Raw genomic sequence first — 17,340 nt, forward strand, 5'->3', positions numbered from 1 at the left:
AATTGACAATCATTTTTGTGAACCAGTAAAGTGCTAAGAGCAGTTATCACTTTCCCTCCCCCAATCCTCTTGGCAGCTCATATGAAGTGCATCACTTAGCAGGGGGCTTCAATGGGCACCGGAAAAAGCTCCTCACCAGGTAAAGGGAATATGAGTTCTGCTTAATCCGCTGGCAGGTGACAATGTAGAGGTCTTTTCTTGGTATTTTGCAATGATCACATCTTCAAATCAGGAAGGATCTTAAAGCCTCACTAAGGCACTGTTCACACAGAGTTTTTTTGGCGCTGATTTTGACGTGAAAGTCGCGTTGGAATCCGCGGCAAAAAAAACCGCTTGAAACCGCCTTCCATTGATTTCAATGGGAGGTGGAGGCGGTTTGTTTTTTTACGCTCACAGTTTTAGTTGCTCATGGGAGAAAAAAAGCGACATGCTCTTTCTTCCTGCGATTCCGTCTCTGACCCACCATTGAAATCAATTGGAGGCAGAGAAAGCGTTTTTTGCCCCTGGCGCTCAATGGTCGCGGCTGAAAAACGCAGTGAAAACCGCAGCAAGAAAGTGCAGGAATTTTGAGGCAGATTTTTTTCTGCCTACAAAATACTCTGTGAACAGGTCCTAAGCCGACGGCGGCTGTTGCTGCATTGTGGATTTCTTTGTCCTTTAATCCTGACTTAGGAAGTTTCTTTCTCTGCTCCTTAGGGCCGTGACGAAGTAGCAGATGGCAACCAGGAGTCTTTTGCACATCTCCCTCCAGATCAGTCGGTGAAATCTTTTCTGGATGCAGTCAATGTTCTAAAGCCAACAGCAATTATCGGTGTGTGTGTGGTCAATTTACAAGATAGTAGCCTGTCTACTTGTGTAAGAGGGGGGAAAGACATTGTAAAATGACAGGGTCCCCAGGCAACACAGAGTATTTCAGCAGATGAGTGGTTTGATCTGTGTTGTGGGGGGCAAGAACCTGTTTTAACATGTGATGATGTCCGTGAGGGCTGTGCTGAATGTGAAAGAGGCAGTGTCTTGGCATTGGAGAAAAATGTGCAGTCACATCCTGAGCGTTCCATACCGAAGTAGAACTTGCAGGGTGCCCAGCTGCACAGAGCATTTCAGGAGAGGAGTGTGTTGATCTTGTGCGGGAGGTAGTGACTGGTCTACTGGATGAGGACAGGATGATGTGACGGAGAGTATCATGATGTGATGAGAGAGATGGAGTCAAGTGGGTGGTGACATCCTTAACGTTATATAGTGGAATGAGCAAGGTCTCCAGCAGCACAGAGTATTTCAGAAAAAGTGTATACTGTTGATGTCCATGACTTTTTTATTTTGCTTATCATTTATTTTTTCTTCTTCTGGTTTTGTAGGTGTATCCGGAGCTGGCCGACTCTTCACAGAAGATGTTATCAAAGCAATGAGTGCAATTAATGAGAGGCCGATCATCTTCGCTCTGAGTAATCCCACAGTGAAGGCCGAGTGTACAGCAGAGGACGCCTATAACTGGACGGAGGTTTGTGTTTATTCTGATGTGCGAAGTACAAAAAGTGACGACCTCCCGTCAAGAACTTTCTATGACGTTTTGTTTTGTATTATGCAGGGACGCTGTCTCTTTGCCAGTGGCAGTCCATTTGATACAGTGACTTTAAATGACGGCCGTACCTTCAAGCCGGGACAGGGAAACAATGCCTACATCTTCCCAGGTGAGGAAGAGGACGTTTTTTATTTCTGTTTTTATCTTATTTGTCATCAAGTTGAAGAAAAATGGTGGTATTCACTGAGTTGCACTCTGACTTCAATGTGTGCCTTTGGGCTTGAAACTTTCACAAAATGTAGAAATAGGCACATCAAAAAATGGCATTTTCCCCCACAACGAAATGTAATTAGAGGGTGCGGTAATTCCACGACCATATTTTTCGGACTATATGATGCAGTTTTGAGCAAGAATAAATCTTGCTAAAAAGTCCCTGCGTCTTATAGTCCGCAGTCAAGGGACCCAGCATCGCCGGGCCCCATGACCGCTTCATTACTTAACCCCTTCCCGACCCATGACGTGCCGGCATATCATGGAGCGATGCGGGGGATGATGTATGGAGCGGGCTCACGCTCCATACACTGCAGCTTCTGACACGCTGCTCTAACGGCCAGGAACAGCAATTTCGCTGTTCCTGACAGTTTAAAGGGCTTGTGCCATAAAACACATGTATCCCCTATCCATAGGATAGGGGACACGTGTGTGATCGATAAAGAGAACGGGGACCGAAAGTCACCAAGAGCGCTGCATGAGAAGCTTTGACTTCCGCGTTCGGTGTCCGGCAGCTTCATAGAGATCAATGGGATTCTTCTGCGCATGCGCGAGCAGCTCCCCATTGATCTCTATGGAGCTGCGGAACAGATAAGACGGACACAGAATCCGGAAGTCCAGGCTTCTCATGTAGCACTTTGGGTGACTTTCGGTCCCCTGTCTCCTTATCGCTGGGGGTCTCCCAGCGATCTCACTCCTCTCATAGGCTTGAGAAAGACCCTCCACTAGTTACGGGTCGAAACGATCTCTAGAGCGGGCCCCCTAAATCCAGTTCTAGCTTTCTGTGCTCTCCCGGCCACTTGATTACATGTGGAGTTACTGAAACAGCGCAACTCGCGTAGCTACGCTGTTTCCGTAACTCCCATAGAACTGAACAGTAGTTACGGAAACAGCGTAGCTCGCATGCTACGCTGCTTCCGTAACTGCCATTCACTACTATAGGAGTTAGGGAAACAGCGTAGTAACGCTGTTTTCAGTGACTTCACATGTAACCAAGTAGCTGCTGGTTCAAGTCCCCTAGGGGAACTAATAAAATGTGTAAAAAAAAAAAAAAAAAATGTTAGATGAATTTTCAGGAGTGTAAAACTAAAAAAATATTACGTTAGAAAAAAAACCTTTTCCCATTTTTTCCCCAAGCACAATGTAAAAAAAATAATAATTTGGTATCGCTGAGTCCGTAAAAGACTATAGACTCTATTAGACTATACCATTATTTAACTCGCACAGTGAGTTTAAAAATGTAAAACCTCAAAATAGATTTTTGGTCACCTTAGTGCTTAAAATCTGAAATAAAGAAAAAAGTGATCAAACAATGGTGCCAATAAAACGACAGAAATAAGCCCCCGCACCACTCAATCGATGAAACAAATATAAAAAAATGTTGGCTCTCAGAATGTGGTGAAACAGAATACATTTTTTAACAAATAATTTTTTTCCTATTTTCTTTTGTTTAAAACCTGGGTGCGTCTTCTGGTCAGGTGCGTCTTATAGTCCGAAAAATACAGTAGTCTCTTAGGTAAAGCTGTGGACCCTAACAAAAGTGTTAAATAGTTGTTGGCCACCATGTGTACAATGTCCCTCAAGGGTTAAACCCCTTGAAGCGTTATTTCCACCAAAAACGTTTATGGCATATGATATTTACTTACGTTTTTATGTTATTCGTTTACTCACACGAATAAACTTTATAGGTAAAAAAAAAAGTTCTATAAATGTACAATTTCGCCGTGTAGTCACTGCAGTATATGAGTACACTCGCTGATATACATTCCGGTCCCCCGTCGCGCTGATTCTGAGATTATCATAGATTTTTATAGCGCTGCCGGGGGGCCGGAAGTCTAGTTGCACAGTCTTCCTTGAGGACGATACGACTCTTTGTCACGTGACCGAGCCTATTGTACTCTATGTACAAGCAGGAGCAATAATACACCGAGTATATAGAGTATAGCGGGGTCAGTCACTTGACGAAGAGTTGTATCGTCATCTAAGAAGGCTGTGCAACTGGACTTCCGGTCCCCCGGCAGCGCTAAAAAAATAAATCTAAATCTCAGAATCAGCGCGACGGGGGACCGGAATATATTTTAGCGAGTACTCGCATACTGCAGTAAGTACGCTGCTAATAATTTTTGGTCTCCGCATAACCCCTTCAATGTTAGTCATAGTAACCCATGCCTTAGCGACAGGCACTGGGCAGCCATGGGTACCTCGCAACGACCTCACCAAGGTTTCCTTTATGACCAAACCCCACTGGTTTCCCTGCTAAATGGTGCGGTCAGTATTTACCAAGTTTAATAGCGGAGATTAGCCTTTTTTTTAATACTTCTTTTATTTATTATCTGTGAAGGACGGCTGTAACTCTCAAGGGCTGAGAAGCAGGAACATTTAGATGTACCGAGGGGCATGTATAAAGCTCATGGGGCGCCATAAGGGTATGTGCACACAAACTAATTACGTCCGTAATTGACGGACGTATTTCGGCCGCAAGTACCGGACCGAACACAGTGCAGGGAGCCGGGCTCCTAGCATCATAGTGATGTACGATGCTAGGAGTCCCTGCCTCTCCGTGGAACTACTGTCCCGTAATGAAAACATGATTACAGTACGGGACAGTTGTCCTGCAGAGAGGCAGGGACTCCTAGCATCGTACATAAGTATGATGCTAGGAGCCCGGCTCCCTGCACTGTGTTCGGTCCGGGACTTGCGGCCGAAATACGTCCGTCAATTACGGACGTATTTAGTGTGTGTGCACATACCCTAACAAGTACAATATCACCTCCCCCTGGTGCTGGTTATCTGTACACCATCTAGTATAGGGTGATTTGGTACTCATTTGCCCCCATCTCTATTCTGGAGAGCTCCCAAAACAACTGCCGCCTCTTATAAGTCAATAACTGGGGATGAAAATCTTGGCAGGTCCTCCTTGTTGATAGCATTAGGTGAAACTATTGATGCAATACCCTCGTTTTGTCACCAGGTGTCGCTCTAGCAGTAATCCTGAGCGGAGTACGTCACATAAGCGATCGCGTATTTCTTGAAGCAGCAAAGGTGAGATTGTGTAAAGAAAAAAAAAATCACCATTTATAGCAATTCTTGAGTCCACTTCTTCTGTCAAGTTATCAAAACTTCCATTCATCTATTTCTCAGCTTTGTTGGTGTCTCAGAAAGCCAGGTGACAACCAATATGGCTGCCATCAGAGCTCTCCGCTTTCCTAGAGTCCTGAGAGCCAAAATGTAGGATCATAATTTCTGCATCAATCCGCACTATTAATCTGTGTACAGTTAACGTGTGAGTCAGTACGTCCTGGCGCGGGACTATCGGAGAATACATCACTTTCTTAAGTGTAAAGAACTTTGAACCCCATTTGTTCTGTAACTCGTTCCAAAGTTCTTCCAGAGAAGTTTACATGGCTTGGATTTTCCAGGCACTGATGCAAAATCTTTTCCAGGGACCCTGTGAAATGTCATGTGATAGAATTCATTGTGCGTGGTCCCAGTCACCGCTGCGGATGGAAATGTTACTGAAGGTTCTCGACACTAGACAGATGTGACATGAAGTAGTGACCATGGTGGACAGGGATTTCTTGGCACTTCATGTTGGGCATCCCATCAGCCACTCTCCAGACTGAAATGGCTGATAACAGGGAACACTAGATTGTAAATGCCTGCACAACAGATATAGAGCGGTTAAGGCCCTTTTTACACAGGCCAATGATCGGGCAAACGAGTGTCCATCGGCTCATGGAAATGTGTGGGAGAGAACGATCGCAGTAACGATGGTTCGTTCCCATGCATCGATTGTTACTCCTTGTGAATGGAGATAACCAGCGCCGATTGACATGCTGTATCGTCGATCAGCGATCGTTTTTCTGGCCAGCATCGGGCTGTGTCAGAGCACTTTTAGGGTATGTTCACACAGCTTTTTCTTAACCGTTTTTCGGGCCGTAAATGCCCCGAAAAACGGCTAAAAATACGGAGGCTGAACGCCTCCAAACATCTGCCTGTTGATTTCAACTGCGTTTCGTTCCCACGGGGCGTTTTTTTACGTAAGAAAACACACCGTAAAACTTGAGCCTTTTTTGGAGCCGTTTTCTCATTGTCGCAATAGAAAAACCGCTCCAAAAACGTCTGTAAAAAAACGCTTGATGCATAAAAGAACGGCTGAAAAACTGAGGCGGTTTTCCCTTGAAAACGATTGCGTATTTTACAGCCGTTTTGCGTGTGAACTTACCCTAAGACCTTATTCACATGAGCATGTCCGATTTGCGTCCACAAAAAAAAAGGACGTTTTTCATGCTTCTGACTATCCGTGTTGTGTCAGTGTGGTTTCCGCGTGTCGTCTTCACGTACATGTTTCTCCTCTTCAAGCACTTCCTGGTTTTACGTTTTCTTTTTCTCTCTGATTTTCTTTAGCAACCGATGCATGAAAAACGGACCGCACGCGGATTTAATCCGTGTGTTTGTTCGTATTTTTCAGGCACCATAGACTTCAATGGGCGAGTCTGATCCACAACATCAGACGAGAATTAGACGTGCAGCGAGTTTTACGTGGCGTGAAACTCACTGCATGTCCGTTTTTGCAGGTCAGACTGCGGACGCGCTCTGTGAAAAAACACGGATGTGTGACGGGCCCCATTAAATTGCATTGATCAGTGTGCGGTCAGTTACTCAAACCAATATAAATGTATATGTTCATGTGACCAAGGCCTTCGACTTTCGTTTTGGTGTAGAAATTCTGTTTCTGATTGTAATTTATAAATTTTTTTTTGCTAATTGATCTTTCCAGGCTCTCGCAGAACAGTTAACTGCTGAAGAACTTGGTCAAGGACGATTGTACCCGCCATTATCCAACATCAGAGAGGTCTCCGTATATATTGCTGTCAAAGTAGGTGCAAGCTTCTGACCTGTTGTTTTCCCGGGTATTAATACTCCACAATCTAATAATATAAAAGCTATACTGTATATTTTATTACACTGTTATAGGTTATATTATTGTTACTGTCCTTCCTAGGCAAAATTCCAGAAATAAATGGGTTAATTGGTTCTTCTTATGGCATGTTAGACTATTTCTGTGCACTATTGGGCATTTTTTTTAGCGCTGAACATAGACATAAGAAGGACCAGTTCTTGGGATGTTTTTTTTTTTCTCATATATAATTTGTATGTGTATTTTTTTTTATTTTTTTATTTTTTAACCATTTTTCATTTTTTTTCTCCCAGGTGATGGAATTTGTATATCGAAATGGCATGGCCTTTCAGTACCCTGAGCCTCTGGATAAGAATGCTTATATTCGCTCTAAAGTATGGAGCACGGACTATGACTCTTTCCTACCCGACATCTACGACTGGCCTGAGTACGCATCAAAGCCTCATAAAATGTTCTGACTTCTACCTCCGTGAATGTCCTTCCGCTCCTAGGAGCGCAATACTGCGCTTTATACAATAACCTACACATGAGTTTTAGTTCACTTATTCAAAAACATTCAAAAAATGTGTCCGTCTTCCTGTGCTGAGTACAGAAGTAATCCCCTATGCAACAGAAAAAGATGAATCCGCTACATTCCCATTCCCATCCTACATGCAGTAAAGGGATCACATTGTATGATCTTTATACAGTGCGTATTTATCATATATTTTACATTGCGTACATGTTCAATGAGAGGCCATGTTTTTAATATAGAATACTGTCGGCTGCACCTTTTTATACCCTATGCTAAAGGGTCTGCTGTCTTGTGGTCGTCCCCCCCCCCCCCCATAAACAGTGCCACTTCTGACCATGAGCTGTGTCTAGTATTGCAGCTCAGCCCCATTCGCAGCTGAGCTGCAATACCAGACATAGATTATAGACAAGGGTGGCGCTGTGTATTGGGGAAAAAAAAGGCTTTTTAATTTTTTACATTTAATTGTGTTTTTAACTAAATATTATTTTAGCTCATTATAATAAGATCAGGTGACCACAGTCACGCTCTGTCGCTATAAACGCCTTTAGAAAGCGTCGCAGATAGAGAAGGGAATTGGCAGAGTTGCATCACTGGGATCATCTATACAATAAGGTCCCTGGGTTCCACGTAACATTTAGTTATAGCTCCCCCTAGTGGAAGGCTATAGGTATCTGAAATCTATCAATAGGCTTGCGTGCCGACATTTAGGTTTATTATATAATCAAAGTGTTAAAAAAATAAGAGGAGAAAGAATTAGGAATAATTAAATATACAACAACAATTTTTTTTATTACATATCTGTGTATACAGTACTGAAGTGGTCACAGGAAGTTCTATTGACTATACAATAGACTCCCTCTCCATGCCACATAGGCTTAGTAAGAAAAACTGTACGTCGTGTTTTTAATATAAAAAAGGGACTCCGTTCACACTGTTTTTTTTGCAGGCATTTTTGATCTGCCTGCACGCCGTTTGCCGCATTTTTCGCTCGCGCCCATTAGGTGCCACGGGAAAAAACCGTGCGAAATACGCTTTCTCTGCCTCCCATTGATATCAATGGGAGGTCAGAGGCGTAAACTTCCGAAGATAGGGCATGTCGCTTCTGTTCACCGCGAGCGTTTTTACCGCTCACGGTAAAAAACGCGTCTGCCTCCCGTTGAAATCAATGGGAGGCGTTTACGCAATTTTTTGGGCGCGTTTTCCCGACGCGGTTTCCGTGTCAAACGTGTAAAAAAAACTCTGTGTGAACAGGGCCTTAGGGAAGGCGTCCTGAACCAAGTGAAGAAAGACTTTAAATGGGTCGTCTTAGATTAGAAAAAACGGATTTGTGCTTTTTTTTTTTTTTTTCCCAGAGACAGCGCGACTCCTGTCCGTTGTCGCTTAGCAATACCAGACTCAGCACATGGACAGGAGTGGTGCTGTTTCTATAAAGAAAAGAGGCTTTTTTTTTTCTTTATCATGCACAATGCCACACAACGACATTTATGGCATATCCACAGCACCCGCACTTTGTTTAGAAAGGCTCCGCGGCAGTTCAGAAGGAGAATGAATGCAGAGTTTTCAGCCCATGTAAATGCTTGCTCGGCTGTTTCCATAACTCCCAAAGAACCAAATGGATAGAGTTGGGACCTTCATCTTTCAGACCTTTATGGCAAATACTGGGGATATGCCATACATTTTTATGATGGGAATACCCCTTTAAGGTAACTTAAAGACATTCCATGTTGTCAATGTGCCCTCTGTTTTTTGGAATTTGAGATGCTCTTGTTATTATATGCTGGTGAAAGGATCTCCACCAACCTTGGGGTCAAGGCTTCTGGCCACCAACCTTGGGGGTCAAGGCTTCTGGCCACCAACCTTGGGGGTCAAGGCTTCTGGCCACAATATTAGTACTTGTTTTCCATGCAATATCTCTAATGGTAAGAAACAAATTGCCACCTAACAGAAGACACTACTGCTCGATTTATCTTATTGAAAGGTGTCCCGAAAAGGGATGTTGTTTCATTAACTAACCATCAGGAATATTTGGCATGTTCCATCAAGTCAGCGCTCATCATATAGTCTCCAGAATATACTGTCTTGTGTTTGGCTCCTCAGTGTCATGCTCAAGATCCCTGTGATGGTCCCCATCCATCCTTGTTGGCGGTCTTCCTGTGTTCCATTCCATACATTTAGTCCTGATTGTATTTTCCTATAAATTAAGTCTTCGCATGATATGTCCAGAATAAGACCGAGCTCCATTGAGGTAATTTTGGCTTTAAGTTGAGGGTAATGGCTTGATTTACTTGAGGGTCCACTTTGCTTGCCATCCATTGTAGTGTCACCTACATAAAAGATCAAAGTCAATAATGTGCAATAAAGATGAATATTCTGGTGGGGCATGTTGAATTCTAGGACTGACAGATGTGCGCAAATCAACCCATCACATGTGGTTTCATTCTTCATTTGCTTGAATTATTGCAGTGTCTCTTGTATTTGGACACTTTGTTGATGGTCACATTGGTTTTATACGGGAAATTTGGCGTAATCCATTACTTAAATTCTAGTGTCATAACCGCCATAGAGATCTGCCAGGCCACTGATAAAGAATCCAGGAGGTATAGTGGCCCAGTATTCTATGGTGGATGCGGGCACACATGGAGGTTGAGGGTAGATACATGTCATGGCGGAAATTATTGCTTTAGGATAGGGCTGGAAAGAGACCGACTTAATGAAAAATGGTGCATTAAGTAAAAATTGACATTACTCGAACAACTTGACTCTCTTAAAAGGGTTGTCTTCATGAAGCTATTGCACAATGCACTATAGACATCATAGAGGGGGGTGGGTATCCCCCACTCAGGTCTGCCCTCTATGAACCAGAACGGAGAGTTGCTCTGGGGGACACGAGTCGTCCATGTATTACATGGACAACTATCCGAAGGGCCTGTAATACCACATTTTTCCTGTAGGGGAAATGTCTGGCTGGCCAAGGTTTCCCCTAGGCAAAATCGGCTGTTTGCCGGGAGCTGATTACTACTCCGGTTCCCATATGAAATGGGTTTCCTGTGAAGAAGCAGCCCATTTAAAGATCTATTCTACACGGTATATTAGCACAAGGGTGTTTTGGTTAACCTACCAACCACTTGACTTTCTACCACGATGACCACCATTTTATTACATGTAGTTATATGTACTGAATTGGTCACAGAAAGTTCCCAACAGTTATACAACAGACTCTCTCTGCATATTACACAGACTTGTTTCAGGAGTATATACTGTTTGGGGGGGTCCACTGTTCAGGATCCTCCGCTCTTGGCAGGAGTGGAGAGCGTCTCTGGAGCACCTGTGCTGTCCCGTGTTACACAGACTATTCATTGACTTAAAGTGTGTCATGTCTAATTTCCCCTGTGGTGGCGCTGAAGGAAAGTGAACACTTACTGCCTGGTTTTTCCACACCTTACAACTAATCGCTGGGGGACACGTTGTGATTAGTTTATTATCAAGGGACTCTTCTAAAAAGGAGGGATTGGACAAACCATTTTTAATGAATGGTGGTCATACTTGTGTAACAATTGTCAATGATATCAGAAGAAAAGCCCATTAATGTGTGTATGTTAATAACTGAATCCACCAGACAGAATTCAGATTGTGGACTCACTTTAACATTTTCTTGGCCTTGGCGATTCAACAATCATAGCATTTAAATCCGCTATTGAAAGACATGAGCAGCAAATCATGATGTAGATTTATTGCTGTGTCTGCCCCTTTAATGACCGGCGTCACTGAAAAATATCAGAACACTGGCAGGATCATGACCCTCGTTTTTTTGACTTGTATATGGAAATGTACATATATACAAATATTAATATATTTTATAGAAATGTTCAAATTTCGATTTTGCTACAGAATTACAATAACAATTTGGGGGTGTATTTTTTTGATAATTATTATGCTTTTTTTTATTTTATTTTATCAAAATGCCTTTTTTACAATTAGTTTTTTTTTTCAGCCAATTATATTTTTTTATGTGGACCTTCTCCGTGGCATGTTCTCAGGGATGTTTCTATAGGATCTGTGTATTTTTAAATGCTAATGAGAAAACAATAAATTACTGGGTAGGAGCAACACAAAATGAAGGATGGAAATGTTATACGTAATTTAGAGCTGATGATTTGGACACTGTGTAGATGTTTTTGTTCTTAGTGTTTTGTTTTTATGTCCTTTTACGTTGTTTCGGTGACTGTTAATAAATTATATACGTGCAACCGTCCTCTCCGAAACAAAAATAATTGGTCTCTTCCACTGCTTAAGAGCTATGGTCACATGTTTGCAGTGTATGTAGATGGGAAAGCTAGCGGATATGCCCAATGTATCCATAAGGACGCATTGAGATATATACAGCACACAAGAAAATGGTGACAGCACACTGCGAACACGAATGCCAACTAAGCCACTAAATATAAATAAATATGCATTACTGCCAAATCTACTAACAATAGGGAGGTCCTTCACGCACATTTTGAACAAATTGTGTGAGCCCACCTGCCACGACAAGGCGTCCTCTATGAGGTAGGAGCCTACGCTGCACATACACCCAGAACTGGGCCTAAACCCGTATTCTTGGGGATGTAGGAACCAGCATTATTTATATATATATATATATATATATATATATATATATATATATATATTCAATACAGAGGCATCCTACAAAAAAATTTATTCTATTGTGCAACATATAATATTTTTTATTTTATAATGGGAGTCAATGGGCCGTTGGCTTCCATTGGAGGTATACGCCAAGAGTATTACGCTTACATATACCACTGAAGCTCGTTTTTGCTGTGGGAACGGTGCCACATGGGGTAATTACTCTAAAGGGACAAAAAAATGCCAAAGCTATTATGGCAATTTAAATAATATTATCTCTCTATCTCCTCCTGGATCATGTTCGATCATATATTTCAATCCGAAGGGTGAAACAAAAGTGTTTCTGTAGATCTCCAAGAAGTCATCCATTATGTTCCATTGTTCTTTCCTCTAATTGCTGTGCGTGGGAACCTGGGAGTTTGGAAAAGGGGAGGGTCACAGACCCACTGCTCTGTCCTCATTGGAGACCAGGCAAGCTAAGCACCTGCCATAACAATGTCACTCCTAAGCCAGACTTCAAGAACCTGTTTATTTAGATAGATTTGTAGAATTGTTGAATATTGATTTTAACTTTTTTTTTCTTTCTTTCATTTCTGGATTGTGTTCCTTGACTTTTATTTACATGTAAATTCTCATATCACCCCCACCCCCTTTCCACTGATCTGTTCTAAGTTTTCTCTCCCCAAAAAAATGTGTGGTTTTGGAGATATTAGTTACAGGCCTGAGGCTGCACTACTGAGAGTTTCTCATAACCATATGTCCCTGTCTTATTGTTCAGGAATGGTGGGATCATGGAGAATTTGGTCCACATTTACAAAGAATAGCTTATCTTATGCCAGTCTCCGTTAAGGACATAGTTGGCGTGATATGTGCCAAGTTTATTAAAAGGTGCGCGCCTCAATTAATTTTTTTCATTTTGCACGGAGAGAGAAAAATCCTAGATTTGTAACCAAATTTGTGCAATTTTAAAGCTTTCTACTTAATAAATTTGACTAAAACTATGTCTCTTTAGAGACCACTCCCATTTTTTTTTGCCACATTTGGTGAGTAACGAGATGTCGGAAATTTTACTGCAAATTTATTGCAATTTGCTTTTTTGGACGCAGTTCATGCCAAAATCTGTGGGCGTAAAAATGTGGGTCATTTGTTTGGATTTAAATTGTGCCCTCCCCGTCTCTATGTGTTGTCAGCATGTTGGGTATTCTTTGTACAGGGACTTAAGTGAAAAAAATAAAGTAAATGTTGTGCTCACAGGCAACTTCTAAGAGCTTCTGCGCTATGAAAATAAACAAATTGTGCCCTAAGGAAAGCCGGTAGGTTATGGGTGATGTAGCAGATGAAGAAACCTGATCTCTCCTTCAGTAATAGGCTGCTCCAACTTGATCCATTGTTTCTCCTGTGGAGACAAACAAAGGATTGGTAACGTGTTACAGGGGCTCCTGTCTTTTCTTGCTACGTGCTGTAAGCAAATATTTTTTCCTCCTTTGGTTGCACTTTGCAGTGGTGAATATTTTTGAAATTTGAAATTCTTGTATCATTAACAGTTCAGTCAATGCATGTTTCCAACATGAAAAAAGTGACAAAATGCAGGTAAGCATATTTGGGTTTTGGGGTAATAAGTAAGACAAAAGTAAAAAAAAAAAAAAAAAAAAAGTTGCAACGGCCCTGGTGGATAGAATGGGTGGGTGGAGTTGCCCCCTGGGACACATTGCAAACAGGAAAATAGGAACTGGGAAGGTACTGTATACAAAAAATTGTATTTATTGAAGGAAGAAAAGTTTCTAATGCCAACTGACCCTGTATAAAAAAAAAAGTAATTATCCCCCTCCCCCTAAACGTAATCCCTGCTTGTGCAAGCTTGCAACCAAAGGCTTTCAATAGTAGGCTTATGAGCATGACCTTTGCGTACAAGGTCCTGCTACAGTATCTCAATGGCTAATAGAGAGGAGTCCTAATAGGGTATACAGAAAAGGGGTAACAATTCTTTTAATATGAAAATAAATGTTGTACCCCCCTTTCCACTGGATTTTAAAACATGGCTGCAGGGATTTGCATCTATTAAATAACGACCACATTAATAGGGTCTGGATTACAGTTATCATTTTAATTCATCCCAAAGGTATTTGATGGGGGTTGAGGTCTCGGTGCAGCCAATCAAGTTTTTCCAATATTTTAACCTTCTCAAACTTGTCATAAAGTTGGAAGCTCAGAGTGCTAGACACTGTCAAACAGTCCCTTCTCCGCCAAACATTACATTTGGTATTATGCATTCGACCAGGGATCGTTCCCTGGCACGATGCCACCCCAGATTCATTGGTCAGGCTGTCGGATGGTTAGCTGTGATTCATCAATCCAGAGACCGTTAGTCCAGTGTTGGTGCCTTTACATCATTTCAGGTGACACTTGGCATTGTGTAGTGGTCTTCTATATGGTTGTAAGTCATGGAGACCCAAGTCCTGAAGTTCCCGGCCTACAGTCATTGTGGTGATATAGTCGCCAGAAGCATTTTTGAACACTGTAGAGCAGCCGAGGTCACACTTCAGGACTTGACATTTGTGTTCCGGGTTATTGCTCGGGCATTTCTAGTAGGGGATACATTTGATCAGCCTCCATTATGAGTTTTATTTGTGGAAGGCCTAGAAGTATCATTATTAAAGCTGTTATCTGTAGAACCTCTTTAGGGTTATCCCACAAATTACCTTTATGGTAAATTGATTTGATTCTATGATTGATTTGTTATGGGAGCTAGGGAAACGGATGAGCCTACTCCCTTCTTGTTTTCTGGATTGGTGGAGATCTTGGGGGTCTGGAAGCCCACCGACCAAATCAATATACCATATACAGTACAATATATGTGCAAAAGTATTGGGAGAACTACGGGAGCTTTTATGACATCCTATTCTGAATCCATAGACATTAATATGGAGTTGCCCCCCCCCCCTTGCAGCTAAAACAGCTTCCATTCTTCTGGGAAGACTTTCTACAAGATTTCGGAGCATCTGTGGGAATTTTTCCCCATTCATCCAGAAGAACGTTTGTGAGGTCAGGCACTGATGTTGGAGGAGAAGTCCTGGCTCACAATCTCCGTTCTAGTTCATCCCAAAGATGTTGGATGGGGTTGAGGTCAGGGCTCTGTGCGGTGAGTCATGTTCTTCCACACCAAACTCCCCCAACCATGTCTTTATGGACCTTGTGCGCTGGGGCACAGTCATGAGGAACAGAAAAGGTCTGAACCCCAAACTGTTCCCACAGAGTTGGAAGCTACAATTGTCCACAATGTCTTGGTGTGGTGAAGCATTAAGGTTTCCCTCACTGAAACTAGGGGGGCTATACCAATTCCTGAAAAACAACCCCATAGCATTACCCCTCCTCCACCAAACTTTACAGTTGGCACAATGCAGTCAGGCAGGTAACGTTCTCCTGGCACTCACCAAACCCAGACTCATCCATCAGACTGGCAGATAGGGAAGCGAGATTCATCACTCCACAGAACATGTTTCCACTGCTCCAGAGTCCAGTGGCGGCAGCTTAACACCACGCCATCCGACGCTTGGAATTGTGCTTGGTGATGTAAGGCTGGCATGTAGCTGCTCGGCCATAGAAATCCATTATATGAAGCTCCCTACGCACTGTTTTTGGGTGAATGTTAACACCAGAGGAGGTTTGGACTCTGCAGTTATGGAGTCAGCAGAGTGTTGGTGACTTATTCACTATGCGCCTCAGCACTCAGCGCCCCCGCTCTGTAACTTTACGTGGTCTGCACTTTGTGGCTAAATTGCTGTTGTTCCTAAACATTTCCACCTTGTAATAATACCGCTCACAGGTGATGGTGGAACATCTAGGAGGGAAGAAATGTCACAAACTGACTTGTTACAATGGTGGCGTCCTATTACAGGACCACGCTGGAATTCAGTGATCTCTTTACAACGACCCATTCTATCACAAATATTTGTAAAGGCGACTGCAGGGCGAGTGCTGGATTTTATACACCTGTGGCAATGGGACTGAATGAAACACCTGAATTCAATCATTAAGAAGTGTGTCCCAATACTTTTGTCCATCTAGTGTATGTCATTCATGAGATATCTGGAATGTACTATGACTGTGAACTACAAGACGCCTCCAACCGTGAAAACCAGTTTGTCAACTCCTAGCTACGTTTGCACTGCTTTTATCTAAAACGATACATAAAAGGGAATTGCCAGCATAGACCTTTATGGCATACCATAAACGTCCGATAGGTTGGTACCCATGGACTGGTGTGGAGCTGTTTCTGGAAGAAAGCGGGTACTTCTAATCCTTTAATACCCTTTAACTCCCTCCACTACCTTTTCAACTGTTCGTAGATGATCAACATTAGGGGTCATAAGAGTGGAATAATAAATGGCTTCAGGATCAGACTACACCGGGTTTGTAGTCTGTAACCATGGAGACCCATAGGTCTGCATAGAAGCTGTATATACAAAATAGTAGAGTACAAAAGTTGGTTCAGTTTTTATTGTAGACTAATTGGATCAATAAGAATTTGGTCGATAAAGTGTACAGACCCTTTATAGAGAACCTCCTATTCTCATGCTGTTCTTCCTTTCAAGACAAATCAAAACTGTTTATTTGAATAATGTAACCCAGATTCTGGCCGCCATATTGATTGCAGAGATGACACTGGTCACAGCGGGAAGGAGCGGTGCAGTGGCAGTACGTGGCACCTTGCCACAGCTGTGAGGGTGGAGAGCATCTGTGATAGGAGGCAGATAGATGACCATAGGGAACAGGAAGGGGACAACTGCAAATCCAACAAGATGGTGGAGGTCTTTAGTTGTCACATCATGCATGAATTTCCGGAACTCACGAGTTTCCCATTTAACTCCTTAAAATATCATACATAATGCAAACTGTTCAATGACAAATTTAGCTCTGCTACGTCTATGTACTATAGTAGGTGCATGGAGCAATCAGAGCCTTTTTTTTTTTTTGGGACCTGATTAAATTGATATTTTCTTTCTTCTCTCTAGTTTGACAAAGACTTTTGAAGATAGCCGGATATGAGCAGCGCAGCGGCGATAGATTCCTCCGATACTTATTGTCTTGTTTATTGAGTATCTCCCCAGCGCGACTCGGTTTTATTACTCCGTGTATATGGCTATGCATTTGTCTCTGTTGCATTTAATTATAATAACAATAAAACAAATCCTCATTGGCATTGTTATAATTATTTCCCTGATGGATCCATAAAATCCAGATGTAGCAGTGCTGAGATTGTCAATACAATATAGATAATGGGGTTTTCTTTATGGTTTTATGTAAATTAAACTTAACTATTATGTTATGAAAAGTTCTACTACTTTGTAATATAATTTGTATTTCAAAGTCTTACTATTTTTAAGATCTCTGCTTGCTGTCAATGAATTGGAACATTCACAAACAACTCAAAATCTGTACATAGCTAATAATTCTCAAGGCTGAGAGTTTGCTACAATTATATCC

The 17,340-nt window shown here is 42.2% G+C and overlaps 1 protein-coding gene across 1 annotated transcript in view; it reads left to right on the forward strand.

The window, feature by feature from the left end:
- Nucleotides 1-17,065, forward strand: part of ME2 (malic enzyme 2) — a 42,722-nt gene extending 25,657 nt beyond the window's left edge. Inside the window, exons 11-17 of the mRNA XM_075840999.1 lie at nt 697-811; nt 1,356-1,498; nt 1,586-1,688; nt 4,761-4,831; nt 6,570-6,668; nt 7,004-7,137; nt 16,869-17,065. Coding sequence (XP_075697114.1) covers nt 697-811; nt 1,356-1,498; nt 1,586-1,688; nt 4,761-4,831; nt 6,570-6,668; nt 7,004-7,137; nt 16,869-16,902 — 699 coding nt within the window. The 3' untranslated portion in view covers nt 16,903-17,065. The remainder of the gene's footprint in view (nt 1-696; nt 812-1,355; nt 1,499-1,585; nt 1,689-4,760; nt 4,832-6,569; nt 6,669-7,003; nt 7,138-16,868) is intronic.
- The last annotated feature ends 275 nt before the right edge of the window (nt 17,066-17,340 follow it).

This window comes from Rhinoderma darwinii, chromosome 1 (assembly GCF_050947455.1).
Source record: "Rhinoderma darwinii isolate aRhiDar2 chromosome 1, aRhiDar2.hap1, whole genome shotgun sequence".
Taxonomy (NCBI): Eukaryota; Metazoa; Chordata; class Amphibia; order Anura; family Rhinodermatidae; genus Rhinoderma; species Rhinoderma darwinii.